General features: G+C 40.4%; 2 protein-coding genes across 5 annotated transcripts in view; both read left to right on the forward strand.

The window, feature by feature from the left end:
• LOC100551789 (homeobox protein Hox-D3) overlaps nucleotides 1–11,419 on the forward strand; it is a 107,159-nt gene extending 95,740 nt beyond the window's left edge. For all 3 annotated transcript variants that reach the window (XM_008103637.3, XM_008103633.3, XM_008103635.2), the window contains exons 3-4: nucleotides 8,200–8,596; nucleotides 10,174–11,419. In XM_008103637.3, coding sequence (XP_008101844.2) covers nucleotides 8,200–8,596; nucleotides 10,174–10,862 — 1,086 coding nt within the window. In that variant the 3' untranslated portion in view covers nucleotides 10,863–11,419. The remainder of the gene's footprint in view (nucleotides 1–8,199; nucleotides 8,597–10,173) is intronic.
• The window catches only part of hoxc10 (homeobox C10), a 219,035-nt gene that overhangs the window by 164,748 nt on the left and 37,306 nt on the right, over nucleotides 1–16,981 (forward strand). The gene's annotated exons all lie outside the window — the stretch shown is intronic.

The raw sequence follows: 16,981 nt of genomic DNA on the forward strand, positions 1-16,981 counted from the left end.
TAAACTGTTGCATTGTTGCAGTTTGGCACCACTGTCATGGCTCATTGCTATGGAATTTTGGGAGTTGTAGTTTGGCAAGGCACCACACTTTTGGACAGAGAAGACTAAAGGTCTCGTAAAACTGCAACACCCAGGACTTCTTAGCCCTGGGGCATGGCAGTGAAAGTGGTGTCAAACCGCATGCATTTTATTGTGTAGATGCACCTTTGCTCTTAAAATATCGGCGCTCTCCCTGTTACGTCTCCACAGGCAGAAATATCTCAGGGCCCTTCCAAATAAGCCCTAAATCCCAGGATCTGATCCCAGTTTTTCTGTTCATCCCAGATTATCTTGCACTGCGGACTCATATAATCTAATTTAAAGTAGAAAACCTGGGATCATATCCTGTGATATAGGGCCTGTCTGGAAGGGCTTTCAGCTAGAAAGGAGTCGGGATGAACAGATCCCATCTACACTGCCATATAAAATCCATGTTATCTGCTTTGAACTGGATTATATGGCAATGTAGATTCATATTATCCAGTTCAAAGCAGATAATCTGGATTGTATATGGCAGTGTAGATGGGGCCTTAGTTGTAGAGCAGAGGATTCCTGGCCGTGTTCCTCCCCCCCCCCCCAATGTTTCTGTTTCCGCGAGTGCGTAACACAACACCTCAGTGGCAAAGCTGCGATGGGGATGCATATATACATATCAATAGGACACAGCACCGAGAAGTTCCATTAATGCAATTCAAAGTCATCCATCCTTCTTCCAAAGGCTTGTCAGTTCCCTGGCGAAGTTCTAGAACTGAAACTTGAAAAAGAGAAACAGAGATAGCAGCCCATTTTTCAGGCCAAGCAAACCACCTCATTCTCTCTCTTTTGGTTAAAGACACATCTTCGCTCCTTGCAGGTCGCCTAAATTTGGTGAGTCAAGTGAAGGGAAAAGGAGTGGAGCTGAAATGTAATCTGAGGTCGAATTCATCCGGTGAAGAAAAAAAGAAAAAGAACCATGACTTGTAAGAAGAAGAGCGAGGGACCTGACATTTGCTTTTAAATCCTCACATGTCCATTTTTAGTGTCCTTCTCAAACAAGTCCAGATGTCTATGTCTATGTTTGTCTGTTTTCAAGTTGCCTGAACCCCATGTATCTCAATCCCCTTCTACACTGCCATATAAAATCCAGATTATCTGCTTTGAACTGGATTATATGCAGTGGAGACTCATATAATCCAGTTCAAAGCAGTTAAAGTGGATTTGCTGATTTGATAATGGGAATTATATGACAGTGTAGAAGAAGCCTCAGAGGGTTTTCCTAGGTATGGGATACTCAGGCTTTAGAGCCCCTTTGGATAAGGCAAGACTGAGGCCTCTTCTGCAATGCCATATAATTCAGATTATCAGATCAGCAAATCCACATTACCTTCTTTGAACTGGATTATATGAGTCTACATTACTATATAATACAGTTCAAAGCAGATATTTTATTTGGCAGTGTAGAAGGAGCCCAAGAGACTAAGCAGTGGTGTCAAAAGTGTGGCCCTCCAGGTGTTTTGGATTTCAGCTCCCAGAATTCTTTACCATTAGACAAGCTAACTAGGGCAGTGGTTCTCAACCTGGGGTCCCCAGATGTTTTTGGCCTGCAACTCCCAGAAATTCTGACAGTTGGTAAACTGGCTGGGATTTCTGGGAGTTATTGGCCAAAAACATCTGGGGACCCCAGGTTGAGAACCACTGAACTAGGGCTTCAGAAAGCTGAAATCCTAAACATCTGGAAGGCCACAAGTTTGAAACCTCTGGACTAAGGGGAAGCAAACACAGCAAATACAAATTTTTGGTGTGAACCATTGCCAATGCCCCCCTTCTCTGCAATATTAGAAAAAATAGTTATTTCTTCTCCTCTTTGTCCAACATTTGGAGAAAGGGCTTACAGCAGTGAACACCTTTAAGTCAATGTGAGACAACGATGTTCTAAATGCCATTCGCAGCACAGCACACAAACCCTATGGCACTTATTTTTAGATAGGTGGATAGAACTGCAGCCTTACTGTAATTCTTTTTAATAAAGGTGTATGAAATCTTGATGAAACTAAAGTAAAAGATTCTGTTTGAAATAGTCCTGCATTAAATATTGCTAATAGTCTGAGTTCAATGGAACCCCTTTCCTGGTTAAATAAAGTGCTGTAAGAACATGTAACTAACTAAGGCCTTGAAGTGCTCCCTTGTTCTCATCTTTCATTGCCCATAAATACGCTGTGATCAAAATATGTTTCATCCCGAACCCCTAGAAACATGGGCAATGTATACATATTAAAAAGGCAAATAAATTGCACTCTCCTAGAACAATTCAGCCAAGGTAGGTCACAATAAATTCCAGTTGAAAGCAATGTGACTCCAATTAGTTACTGTTTTCAATGGTACATTAGTCACAATAAAATGCTGCTGATTTGTGCCCATCGCAGGTAGCTGCTTTCATCCATCAGTGATCAGGAACACAAAGATTTTATGTACATACACTTACAGACACACCAATAAGCAGCCATCCCAGTCAGGCTGGTATAGTTTGTGACATAATTGCAAAAGTCCAGATTTTCATGTGTTGCTTGGGATCACAAAACAAAGTTCTGTGAAATTTGTTCACACCCCCCCCCCCCCAACCCTAGGACTTCAATGAGAAGCTTTTGCACAAACATAGAAATGGACAAACACATAATATCTCCTGCTGACAATTCCTTCTTTATTAAACAAAACAACAATAAGAGTTTGCCCCTTAGGATGATAGAGGACATAGGGTTGCTGTGAGTTTTCCAGGCTGCATGGCCATGTTCCAGAAGCATTCTCTCCTGACGTTTCATCCACTCTGTGGCAGGCATCCTCAGAGGTTGTGAGGTCTGCTGGAAACTAAGCAAGTGAGGTTTATATATCTGTGGACTGTCCAGGGTGAGAGAAAGAACTCCTGTCTGTTTGAGGCAATTGTGAATGTTGCAATTGGCTACCTTGATTATCATTGAATGGCCTTGCAGCTTCAAAGACTGGCTGCTTCCTGTCTGAGGGAAGCTTTTGTTGGGAGGTGTTAACTGGCTCTGATTGTTTCCTGTCTGGAATTCCCTGTTTTTTGAGTGTTACTCTTTATTTACTGTCCTGATTTTAGAGTTTTTTAAATACTGGTGGACAGATTTTGTTCATTTTCATGGTTTCCTCCTTTCTGTTGAAATTGTTCATATATTGAACAATGCCTGGTGAACAGTTTTAACTGATAGGATAGAACTTATGTATCAGTTATTTCCTGCCTGATTTATTTAGATGATCAAATATGTAAGATGCACCTTTTAACACACACACACACACACACACTTTATATAGAGATATGTAATCCATATATAAATATGTAAACAATGTACAGTAGAGTCTCACTTATCCAAGCCTCGCTTATCCAAGTTTCTGGATTATCCAAGCCATTTTTGTAGCCAATGTTTTCAATATATCATGTTATTTTTGTGCTAAATACGTAAATACAGTAATTACAACATAACATTACTGAATATTGAACTGCTTTTTCTGTCAAATTTGTTGTATAACAATCATAACCTAATTTGATGTTTAATAGGCTTTTCCTTAACCCCTCCTTATTATCCAAGATATTCGCTTATCCAAGCTTCTGCTGGCACGTTTAGCCTGGATAAATGAGACTCTACTGTATATGTAAACATAAAATTCTTAAAGATATAACATTTGCATATACATTCATGTATATATTCATGAATCCTAGATTCAGAATTTAGTTTTTCCTTTATGCAAAAATAATTTCTTTCTAATACCAATTTTGATAAAGTGCATGGTATGTTTTCCTCTTTCTGTCTCAGAATTTTCATCCCACAAAAGCAGATTTTTGACCCATGCATTTCCTGAAGGAGCAGCTGCTCACAGAGCTTTACCAGATAACTTAATTTTATTAGCTCCCGTTGCTCTTGCTAAATCAAATACTCCTTTCTGAGATTTTTTTTTGTATGCCTGCCACCTTTTCCACAAAGCCAATGACTTTCCTAATAGCTTCTGCTCATCTCTCTAAGGCGAATACAGTTTCATTTTTTAAAAAATGCACACACACACACACACACCTACACACACCTGCCTGTTGAGGAATCTAAGGTCATTGGGTGAGTGAGGAAATGCCTGCAAATACCTCTTGCTTTCCCCCCCACTCACTTCCACTGCAGCCATTTGCTGTCAATAGATCCTATATTGGCTGCAAGCCAAATATTATTCCATGAACGATTTCGGTATTTACATGAAGCAAGCAATTACTTCTAACATGGGCATCAATAGTAATTATGAAATACAGACCTCTCTGTAGTGCAATCTCCATTCTTCTACCATGCAACATTTCCAATGATTGTAATATTATATTTACAGTCTGCCTGCCTTTGAAGAGTCATTAACTTTTATTTCTAGAAAGGAAGAAAGAAAAGAAAGAAAAGAAAAGAAAAGAAAAGAAAGAAAGCACATCTTCCATAGTTCTGAATATATCAGCTGAAAGAAATAGGGATAGAGGAGGTAGTGTTTATTATTAGGTCACTGATAGAAATAATGGTTACTTTATATATTGGACTTGTAAACCACCTTCAAGTCAGCTTTGGCTTATGGAGACACCATGAATGAGAGATTGTCAAGTCACACTGTCATAAACAGTCCTGCTCGGGTCTTGCAGATTCAGGGACGTGGCTTCATTGATTGAATCTCTCCATCAGAAATAGACTAGAATAGCTTTATTTGTCAACAAAATTACATGCCACCCCTCCCTCCCCAACATCACTACACAGCTCCCAATGCCGCATCAATGCAAAACCACAGAGTTCAACATAGCGACAGCTCTAGGATAAAAACTATCATTTGGGCTGTTTGTCCTTGTTTTTGTCACCCTGTACCATCTGCCAGATGGCAAAAATTCAAAAAAAGAATATGCAATCTTCATTTAGTCCCATTGCTTTTAACCTTACCATTATATTTTCTAGTGAATCGTGTCTTCTCATGGTTAAAGTGTGATAGTCTCAGTTTGGACAGTATACGTACGCAAGATGTAGAGTGCAAATATGCCCACTAGGTATACAAAATAATGGGAGGAACTGTGGGAAGTATTTCCTTATGTATGACATTAGCTCTTGTTTGCAATTTTCTTTGGGCAATGGAGTCATTCTGGATTTTACTCCAACCAAGAGACTGAATTTATTTAGGGCTGAGGTGAGGGAGAGATTTATTCCTCCCAAAATAGTCACTTGGATAGCTATCCTAAGCCATGAAGTGCATTATTCATCGCTGCCAACAATAATATTGATGCCACCAGTTGCCTTTGCTTGTCAAGCATATCCTTGGTAGCAACTTCAGATGTTTAGGGGATTAGGACAAGCCTACTGTTTCTTCTAGCATAAGGTATCTTACTTCCCCGTTCTCAACAAAAGCAATAAAGAACTCAGGATGGGAGAAGAAATGTGGCTTCTTATGCTAATGGAAATGATGGATTTCTAACTCCCCACACAGGGGCACATTCTAACTCAGTACAGTGTTCCCTCACTACTTTGCGGTTCACTTTTCGTGGATTCGCTGTTTTGCGGTTTTTCAATAAACTCTAAAAAGACTATTATAAATCATAAAAATTACAATTTACAGCCTAAGGAAGGGAGGAAGGAGAAGCTAAAAGAAAAGGAGCCCAAGGGGCAATGGGAGAAGGAGGTGATTTATCAACACATGATTGGTTGACAAAGACTTGAAATAGTTTATAACTACTAAAATAGTGTATAAATATTAAAATAAATATAGTGTTCCTTCTTTGCGGATTTTCACTTATTGCGGGTGGTCCTGGAACCTAACCCCAGCAATAAGTGAGGGAACACTGTACACTTAATAAGCAATAATTTGCCCTCTTTCCAATCACATTAGAGGCAGAATGGAGACTCCCAAAGGAATCCCCCAAAGCAATGGTGGACAAGCACTTGGAGGAATTTTTAAATAGTATTGAAGTTAGATTTTTCTTTTACTTTGTTATGGGCCTTCTGACTATTTCCAACTCATGGTAAAGTAAACCTATCACAAAGTTTTCTTGGCGTGACTTCTTCTGAGACCGTTTGCCCTGTAAGAGTGAGGCCCCTTCTATATTGCCATATAATTTTGATTATCTGCTTTTATAATCTGGATTATATGGCAGTGTAGAAGGAGCCCGAGAGAATGTGATTTGTCCAAGGTCCCAGTGTGTTTCCAGGACTAATTGGAGAGTCCAACCCTGGTCTTCCAAAGTTTTTGCTCAACACCCAAACCATTACACCATGCTGGCTCTAACACCTAAATGAATATTTAAACCTATTTCAATGCAATGCTATGAATGTTTATTCAGAAGTAGGTTCCACTCTACCCAGTGGGGCTTCCTTCTTAGTAAGCATATTTAAAATTGCAGCCCTTTCCCATCTATTTCTAATTTTCCTACAGCAGTGAATACTAAGCCATGCCTCAGAATATATCTGGTCAGTGACAACTAGTGACTTTCATGTCAAATCTGCTCTTGGCTTTATTTCAGAACTGTCAAAGCTGCTAAATATTCTTTGCAAATTCAATTCAGTACTCTGAACAGTTTTTTAAAAGTTCAATATAAAATCTAGAGCTGTTTCACCTCCAACAAAGGAACCACTATCTAACATGGTTTCTGCTTGTAGAAGGAACTTTGTCAACCCTTCAGATGCATTGCATTGGAAGTCCCCAAACCTCACAGCTAACTGACAAGGGAAGCCAGCAAATTGCAGTCCAGTTCATCTGAAGCTGCTGGTTGAAGGAAGTTGCTTAAGCATCTCATCATCATATTCAGTAACTATGGCTTGGCATGGAATTTATGTATACTGCAGTTTGATTTCTATTTGAACTGTTTAGAGCTCTTTGACTCCATCCCAAGGAATTATAGTTTTGTGGGTAAGGTTGTGGTTGTTGTTGTTGTTGTTGTTGTTGTTGTTGTGTGTTTTCAAGTCATTTCCAATCTGTTGCAGCCCTAAGGCGAACCTATCACAGGGTTTTCTCATCAAATTTTATTCAGAAGGGGTTTTCTACTATCAATAATGATAATGCAAAGAGCAAAACATAGGTTGAATAATAGCCCAAATATTACCAGGATGTCAATCTCTGATGTTCAGATTTTGGTTTTGGAATTACAAACCAAATTCTAAATGTGAAGCTGCCCAGAAAGTTAGAGAATTTGTGGCTTTTTTCCTCTTAAAGTAGCTCATTTAAGGCATCATATACCAATTATAATAAATTATCAGAAGTGTTTGGCTGACAAATGCTATTATTTATTCTAGGATGGGATTGGGAATCATGCAGGACATGGAGCAGATTTGGTTCAGTTGCTACAGAATATATGGAGAAGTTGAATGAAATAAATGATTCTGAAAGTAGGTGTGGCTGACTTACTTGACACTGAATAATACTTTTCTATTTTACACTATAGCATTTTATGATGGATCCCATGTGTCAAATAACTAAATATTAATGCTACCAGATAGGGCAGCTGTTGAACATTATTCCACACTAAGCTCCATAAAAGCTGGAACCCACTTATGCCATCAGTCAAATACTGCCAAATAATAAATAATATATTAGTTTCAGGTACTGTCAAATTTGTTGCTGTTGTTGTGTGCTTTCAAGCCACTTGTGACCTATGGCAACCTTATCATGTGTTATTTTTGGCAAAACTTGTTCAGATGAAGTTTGTCCTTGCCTTCCTCTGAGGCTGAGAGAGTGTGGCTTGTTCAAGTTATCCTATGGGTTTTCATGGCTGAGTAGCTATTTTACCTCTAATTTCCAGAGTCATAGTCTAACACCCAAACTACTACACTACAATGGCCCCCACTGTCAAACACTAAATATTAAAAAGAAGTAATCGGTGCACAAATGTATTTGTGGTGCATTTTTGACAACATTTCTCGATATATGAGTGGATTCATTTCCACACAAGACATGTTGAAACTCAAACAGCTGTCATTTTTTCAAAGCTCATGTTCCTTTCATAGCAGATTTGGCCCCAGAGGCCAGAATAGCTGGTGAGTGTTCTTGTCCAAATAAATGAGAGCATGGTCATTTAGGATGTTTGCCCTTGGCTTTTGCAATATTTCACTAAGGATTGCCTTTCTTGAGCAGTAATAACCAGGGTTCTGTTTTCTGGATTCCTTTTGCCTTCATTTCAAGGTATCAGTCTCCTTCCCCGTCCCTAGTGTCAGACAAGAACAGGAAATGCAAAAAGCTCTTCATGAAGATGACCAGGATTCCTCAGAATGCAATTTGCACCAAGATCTCATTAGGGGAGATTCTTTTAGTCAACAGCAATTTCCTGCTCTGTTGGTACAGCAGGAGCCAGAAAAACCTACAGGGTCTCCAACAGACCAAATGACATCCCTAGAGAACAGTAATGACAGCCAGACCTCAAGGTTTCAGCAGCCTCCATTGGTTACCTCTTCCAGTCCTTGTGACATTTCCACCAATGGCACTCGCAATGTGCATAAAAGCCACCCACCAAAGCGAGTCTTCCCATGGATGAAGGAAACAAGACAAAACACCAAGCGCAACAGTAGCCTTCCTTCTGCAGGTACTTTCTTTCATCTGTCTCATCCTTTGCTTGCTGTCCATGTGCATGTGGGACAGTCTTCTTCAATGTGATGTCATGCTGGTATATACAAATAGAATCCCATCTTGTCTATTTACTGGTGTTAATGGGGGTTGATGCCCAGCAGTTCTACAGAGGAGGTTTCGTTTAAAATAATGGGTTTGCAGCAACATTTATTTGAAGTGGTCAAATTTCTTTTGTCCCTCCCACCCTTCAGTTCCTTCTTTCTTTTGTTTATATTATAGAAAGATATAAGCCTTACATTTGGTTCTCTGGTGGTTTTCCACTTATAGTTAGGCTCCCATAACCATGTCAATTGAACTGCAGGCAGGCAGGCAGGCAGGCAATATTAGAATACCTTGCAAATTTAAAAACAAGACATTAAAATATGTTTTTCAAAGAGCACAGAACATTCTTCAGGTTCAATGGTGATTAAACCCTTGTGACAGCAGGACTGATGACTTGAAGGTTGGGTTGCTGACCTGAAGGTTGCTGGTTCAAATCCAACCCAGGGAGAGCGAGAATCAGCTCTCTCTATCAGCTCCAGCTCCATGCGGGGACATGAGAGAAGCCTCACACAAGGATGGTAATAACATCAAAACATCCGGGTGTCCTTGCAGATGGCCAATTCTCTCACACTGGAAGCGATTTGCAGTTTCTCAATTCGCTCCTGACATGGAAAAAAAAATTGGAGAAAAAACACATACATGTAATGAGATACTAAAACATCTGTTTGAATCCCCATTTCCTTCACTCAATAACAACTGGCACCATTATTATCTCTGTCTTTTGGGGGAATGATTATCCTTCTCATGTGTACTTTCCCCTCCTTCTTAGGTGAAATACTTATGTGACCTCATCCACTGATAAGAATGGACAAGATGATGTCACAATCCTAAACAGCCAATCAGATTTAGTTATATGATGATGCAGCGATTGATGGCTGTTAAGTTGGGCAACTTCAAAAGGGAGTGTTACATGGATGATAAGGTTGTCAGTGGCTAAATGTCATGTCCAGTACTTGAGGCATCTCTCTAAATTTAAGCCTTGGGTTACCAGTGGGTCCCATTATATACAATGATATAGTAATATAATGTTCCTGATATAAAATGGCAAATATGAAGGTTTGATTTTTGGATATTTTGGTGAATATTTTTAAGCCGTGGATGCCGAATGGGCTGGTGGTACTTGTAAAGTAAGCACCAGAGTTGGAGTACCTGTGGATCTCAGGATAAATGTGATCCATGAGGGCATTCCCATCTGACTTACAAGCTTTGTCTACTCTCATCTTAAATCAGTGTAGACCAGTGGTTCTCAACTTGTGGGTCCCCAGATATTTTGGCCTTCGACTCCCAGAAACCCTAACAGCTGATAAACTGGCTGGGATTTCTGGGAGTTGTAAGCCAAAACACCTGGAGACCCACAGGTTGAGAATCACTGGTGTAGCCATTTTTTACAATGATGATTTCTTACAGAAGAAATATTTTGTGAGACATTAAATTTATTATCTTGAATATCATCAGGGGTTCAACCTGAACAGAATCTTTCCTTTCCTTTAGACCCTGGATCTCCACCACACCTTTCCTCTTCCAAGAGACTCCGCACGGCCTACACCCACACACAGCTGGTGGAACTGGAGAAAGAGTTCCACTTTAATAGGTACCTCTGCCGCCCACGCAGGTTGGAGATGGCCCAGCTTCTCAGGCTCTCAGAAAGGCAAATCAAGATTTGGTTCCAGAACAGAAGGATGAAATACAAGAAGGACATTCGGTCAGCCAAGGGGACCATTAAGAAGTCACCAAACCAAAGTCCTCAAGTGAATATCTATTACGGTCAAATGGAGCCTGAATGTGAGACGGACACATTGAGTTCTTGCAGCGAAGCTCAGGGTGCAGTTTACAGCACAGCAACTGAAGCTGAGCCCCTTTTCCTCAGCCCTGTAACTTCGATCCCCTTGGAGTACTGCTCCCTCTCTGTGCAAGGAGAAAGCCATTCTTGTGGACTCCCAGTCTTGCAAGAAAGCCTGAGTGAGATGGGAGAAAATTACCTGGGAAATGTGCCTGAGGCCGATTCAGTCTACAGCTTCCCCGATTGCTCCTTAACAAACCTGGACTACAGCTGTTTTGCTGAACTCCCCGGCCACCACCAGCTTGGCCCTTCCAACTCACATCCCGTTTATACAGATTTTGCCACACATCCTGTGCCTCAGGGAGATTCTCAGGGACCTGTAAATCTTATGCATCTGTGAGGGGCTCCCTGCCATGGAAACCAAACCAGGGAAATTGCTACAGTGCTATTATCTCATTAAGAAAAAATACCTCTAAGTGCAACCAAGAGAAGGCCTTCTTCCCCCAACCTCTCAGCCCACACATTAGCTCTTATTTATTTAACTGTATTGAAAATAATTCACAATGTGGGGACAGAGAGCACAGGGTTCAGACTTTATCAGGTTTTACCAAGGCATATTGCCTACTAGATGATATTATTATTATTATTATTACTATTATTATGTCAGTCTAATAGTTTAGTTTATACCTTGTGTAAAAAATATTTTAACTGCCATCAAGTCGACTTTGACTTATGATGAACCCATGAATGAGAGGTCTCAAACTCACTCTATAGTAGTCAACAGCCCTGCTCAGGTCTTGCAAACTTAGGGCTGAGGCTTCCTTGATTGAGTTTATTCATCTGAAATGTAGTGTTCCCCTTTTTATGATGCCTTCTACCTTACAAAGTGTTATTATCTTTTTTGGTGAGTCATGACTCCTCATGAGAAAAAAAAATAAAGGAGAAAAATTAACTGAATGTCTTTGTGAAAACAGCATCTTGACCCCATGGTTAGAAAATACTGAGGAGACTTGAGTGTGGTGGGATTGGCCAGCACAATGAAATGAAAAATAAAGGAAACACACAACACATTCCATGATGGTGCAATGGGCTAAACCCTCGTTCCAGCGGAACTGCTGACCTGAAGGTTGGTTGTTCCAAATCTGCGAGATGAAGTGAGCTCCTGCCTGTCAGCTCTAGCTTGTAGGGACATAAGAGAAGCCTCCCAGGAGTCCCTGGGCAGCATCTCTGTAGATGGCCACTTTTCTCACATCAGAAGCGACTTGCAGTATGTTCTCAACTTGCTTCTGACACAATTAAGAAAAACATGCAATAATATTATATTTAGTTGGCACAATTTGCGCCACATCCTGGAAATTAACATGTGGTTAGGCAGGGTGAATGTAACCAACTGGGCACAACAGATGGGCTACTCCTGCTGGGTCCTGATGCCTTGTTGAGCCCTGATGCCTTCTTTACAGTTCCTGATCCATGGTGAGGCTCCCAATGCATTCCCCTGTGGCAACACATTTACAGTGGATTTCTGACATTCGGTACCTCTCAGCCTTATGATCCTCTTTTTAAAGAGTGACAAGCAATAAAGCAGTAAGGATTTCTGACTCTCAATTATATAATAATAGCAGGAAGAAAATAATTTCCCTATCCTTAGCACCCCTAAATCATACAGCAGAAAACTCTGGGTAGACAAGAATGATTTATTTTTTTAAAGGACTGCTAATTATGCTAGGTAAAACAAATTCTAGGCTTCAACAGTCTTTAGTTCTAATATATCTGTCTTTTGCACCAAACACTGATTGGTGGCTCTCAAGGTAAAAGAAAAGAAAACAAAACGGATCATGCAAATCAAGTTTGCAGACTCCTGTGTAGAAAACACTTCAAAATTGACAGTCATACATTGCCAGTGCTCGGAAACCAAACCACTATCCTCAACTGCTATTGTCTCTCTTCCAAATATTTTCAGAAAGGGGATTGTAGCTCCAGAATCCCCCAGTTAGCACTAACCATGTTGGCTGGGGGATTCTGCGAGGTGTAGTCAAAAATGTAACCTTCCCAAGCACTGAGCACAGCTGAGGAGATATATGCCCCCCTTCTTCCTCATTCACCTGTTATTAGGCTTACAATGGGTAAAGCTTGAAATGGAGGCACTCATAATGGCCAGACACATTAAAGGAAAGTCTTGAAATGCAGGGATCGATGTTGATCCCCATCAGCAAGCCAGTTCCAACTGTTTAAATCTGCTGCAGAGGCTGGTCTTTTACAAAGCTAAGAAGTCTTAATTGCCTGTTTAAGGAATATTTCATGTGACATTGGTAAGAGTTCTCAATAAGTAAAATACAGTGAGCTTTGAGGGTACATGAAGAACTGAGAGAGGTTGTGATGGCAGATGATGGCCCCTTCCATTGCCATATAAAATCCAAATTATTTGGTTTGAACTGGATTATATAGCAATGTAGACTCAGATAATCCAGTTCAAAGCAGATAATGCGTATCATCTGCTTTGATAATCTGGATTATATGGCAGTGTAGAGGGGCCAATATCACAATCCCATCAATACTAAAAAGTCTTGATGCTCCAACTCCATTGCTCAACACATGACAACCTCCAACTGTCCCAATTATGCAGAGATAGTCTTGATTCATCCTTTGTCATCCCACACTCTGAGGGCCCTTCCACACAGCCATATAACCCAGAATATCAAAGCAGAAAATCCCACAATATCTGCTTTGAACTGGGTTATCTGAGTCCACACTGCCATATATTCCAGTTCAAAGCAGATAATGTGGGATTTTATTCAGCTCTGTGGAAGGGGGCCTTAGCTGCACCTAAAATGCTCCAGTTTCTCTCTCCTTCTCACACACCCCTCTTTGTCTTCATCTTACTTTGATTGTTGAGTTCAAAATGTGAAAATAGTTTGTACTTAGTAGGAAGCAAAGAAGGGGGCAGAATCTTGCTCTTCCCTGTAAATGTAGGCAAACGCAAGTTGTTGGAGCTTTTCCTAGTTTGTGTGTATTTTTATTAATACATCTTGATCACACTCTGATGTTGCTTGGCCACTTTGATCACAGTTTCTATCTGTGAAGAGTATACAGTATCCTGAAAAGCTTAGAGAGAAATCGGGGGCAAATGCTACTCCAAATTTTGCAAATCTGTTCAGAGGAGACCTTGCCAAAGATGATCTGCTCTACATTTAGCATAAAAAGATGACACTTGAAAATGTAAAGCCGCATTTTAAAATTTTGTTTCAGTTGAAAACAAGCAGGGGCATCAAGAGCTGCTACTCCGAGGGTTGAAGAAATACCCACCTGATGGCTGCCTCTTGTGTGAATTGTATTATGGTTAGCACTGCAGAAGAATCAGAACGCTTTCAAAGAGGCACCAACTTTCAGCCTCGCTGCTTGCCTTGAGTGATGTTTTTTCACTGTATGTTATGCATCCTGTTGGTTTATTTTTAATGATTACATGACTCTTGGCATCTATTTTAATGTACCGTTTTGATACTAGAAATAAAGAGGCTTTTTAAAAACAGCACCAGGAGATTTTCTTGGCGTCTGCAGACATGCTTTTCTCCATGAACACTGCTCTGTTGTTCTTAGAATCACTTTGCCATCTTGTAGTTTACTAGGGGCTGGGCCTCACCCTTCTCTCACCCCCATTAATCATTGAGACAGCACGTACTTCAGAAGGCCTCTAACTCTTTCATCTCCCAGTTAGTATGCAGCTCTGGAGCTTAGCCTGCTTGTGCGTCTCCCCCTCTTGCCCCCTATACTTCGCCTTTCGCCAACTGGCCCCTGCCTTCCATTAAGCCTCTTCCATTTCCCGGGACTACAGTTTAGAGAGATGTCCCATCTATCCTTTCAATGGCGTCTGATAGGACATGTCTCAGTCAAAAGACATTGCAACAAGATGCAGGGTCCATGTGGCTAAAATAGTCCAGAGGCATTGGCGGGTGGAGGGGCAACAGAGAGGAGTCTGGTTTTGGTGCCAAAATATCTCAGTAACCCCAGCTTGATGCTTCAGCCACACAAAGGCACTTCCCTTCTGTTATCTGCCAACCTACCAATGGTTATTAGTTTACCAGTGTTTATTAGAAATGCAATATGCTGAGGTCATGCCATCTGTCATCCATCTGGAATCAAGCACAGGTAAACTCAATGCTCAGGCTAAAAGATTCTATAAAAATATATACATTAGAAATTTAAAAAATATTTTATAAAATATATACATTATAGGGTTGTTGTATGTTTTCCGGGCTATATGGCCATGTTCCAGAAACATGCAACAACCCTGTGATCCCGGCCATGAAAGCCTTCAACAACATATATACACTATAATTTTTTAAAGTCAGACTTGACACACGGAATTTCATGCATTTTTAAGTTCCAGATAATTCAGACAGATCATAGCTATTCTTAGGCCCCTTCCACACAGCTGTATAAATTCCACATTGAACTGTGTCATTTGGCAGTGTGGACTCCGATAATCCAGTTCAAAACAGATATTGTGGATTATCTGCCTTGATATTCTGAGCTATATAGCTGCGTGGAAGGGCCCTTCATTCAACTGATTTGCAGAGAAAGGAACCATAAATTTAGTCTTTGGCACTGAAATCGAGAGAAATAAAAGTGCTGAGCTTTGGTAAGATCATAAGTCAACTGTTCCTTTTAAAGCAACTTTGTTAAGTACAAGAGTTAATATTAGTGCACTTAACCCACTGTTATCAAATGTTTAAATCTGATATCTCCAGTTGTTGAAAACTTTGGAGATTATAACTTCTTTATAAACTATACAATAAAAATAAACCATTATTTTCGAAGGTAATTCATTTGAGTATGTCTTCTCCTTTCATCTTATGTGTAATTGCGGATTTTGAATTACAACAGTAAGTACCAGGAGTGATGCAACATGTGGCCCTGTATATGTTGTTTGATTGAAAATTTTTGAAAGCAGCTGGAAAAGTAGGACAGCAGGTGATTTTTAAAATCAGAATTTTCCTGGTCAAATCAGGGCAATTGGAAGATATGGCAATGGCAGTCATGTTGGGCACACAGTTTTGACACTGTTGAGTCTCTTTTCCTTATTTTCTCTCCCTGGTAGTAATGTTACACTGGTCAACTCACCAGAGCATAGAAATGTTACTTAGCTGAACTGTAGGAGTTGGCTGAAGAATTCAGGAAGTCCAACTAAATAACTTTTTCAAGTTCTGCCAAAATATAGTAAAATAATACAGTATCACTTTGCATGTACAGCCCCCTGCCCCGCCTCCTTGTAAGCCCACTTCCACACTTATATGGAATTTATGGATTTCAGGAGCATCTTGCTTTTGATATGGATTAAGTTTTGCTTCTCTAGTCGATGTTAGTAATGTTTGGAATTGATTCTGGAGGTAATGGCTTGAGCTCAAACAATTTCTGCCTGAAAGCAGACAAGAAAAGGTGACACAGTTTTTTTCCATGAGCCAGTGGTGGATGCAAGTTCTTTTTAGATTGACCTTAATGGTCTTACAAGTACTGTAGATCACGTCACTTAGGTGGAGGGGAGTAATTTGAAGATGGTAATGCACATTACAAAACAAGTTTTGAAATGTGGTAAACTGGCTTTATATCATTTCCTTCTGATCCCTACCATGATCACTCATTCTGCTCAATGGCTCAAAACTCCCAGTTTTAGAGAAGTTTGTGCCTTTGGTTTTCAAGTAGACACTTTTTTCTTATTGCCGATCAGCATCATCTAGGGCTCAGTCTACACAGGTAGCTTTTCACCTAATGTACATATTCCTACCCTGACCAGTAGGGAAATGCATTGTGTGATAGCTTTGTATCTCTATCAATGAGCCCTTTCATGCTATAAAACAGTAATGTGATATATGTAGCTAGGTACTATGGATGAATCATATGGGATCTTGGCATTTGTAGTTTGGTCAGAGGCTAAGAGTTCTAAGGAGCCCCTGGTGGTGCAATGGGTTAAATATTTATGCCGGCAGGACTGTTGACCTGAAGTTTGGGTTACTGACCTGAAGGTTGCCGGTCTGAATCCAACCTGGGAGAGTGCAGATTAGCTCCCTCTATCAGCTCTTATGCGGGGACATAAGAGAAGACTCCCACAGGGATGGTAACACATCATAAACATCTGGGCATCCCCTGAGTAACGTCCTTGCAGACAGCCAACTCTCTCACAACAGAAGCAACTTGTAGTTTCTCAAGTTGCTCCTGATATGGAAAAAAGTTCCAAAGATCTTTTGTTCAACTGCAAATCCCAGGATTGCATGGAATAAAATCCTGACAGCTGAAAAAGACCCATAGCACTATAATATTGTAGTGTGAAAGTCTCATGTGTTTAGAAAACCGAGATATGTTTGAAATGCAGGCTACAATGTGGACCTGGCTGTTGCGTTCTGTGTTCAGACTCTTCCAAGCTCCAAACCAGGAAGAAAGAAGGTAGATGCAATTTTCTAAAGTCAAAGGGTTTTACTACTTTTGAAAGATGGCAGGGGAAAGAAAGAGCTTGCGTGGAGGCTGCTG

Source organism: Anolis carolinensis, chromosome 2, assembly GCF_035594765.1.
Source record: "Anolis carolinensis isolate JA03-04 chromosome 2, rAnoCar3.1.pri, whole genome shotgun sequence".
NCBI classification, from domain to species: domain Eukaryota; kingdom Metazoa; phylum Chordata; class Lepidosauria; order Squamata; family Dactyloidae; genus Anolis; species Anolis carolinensis.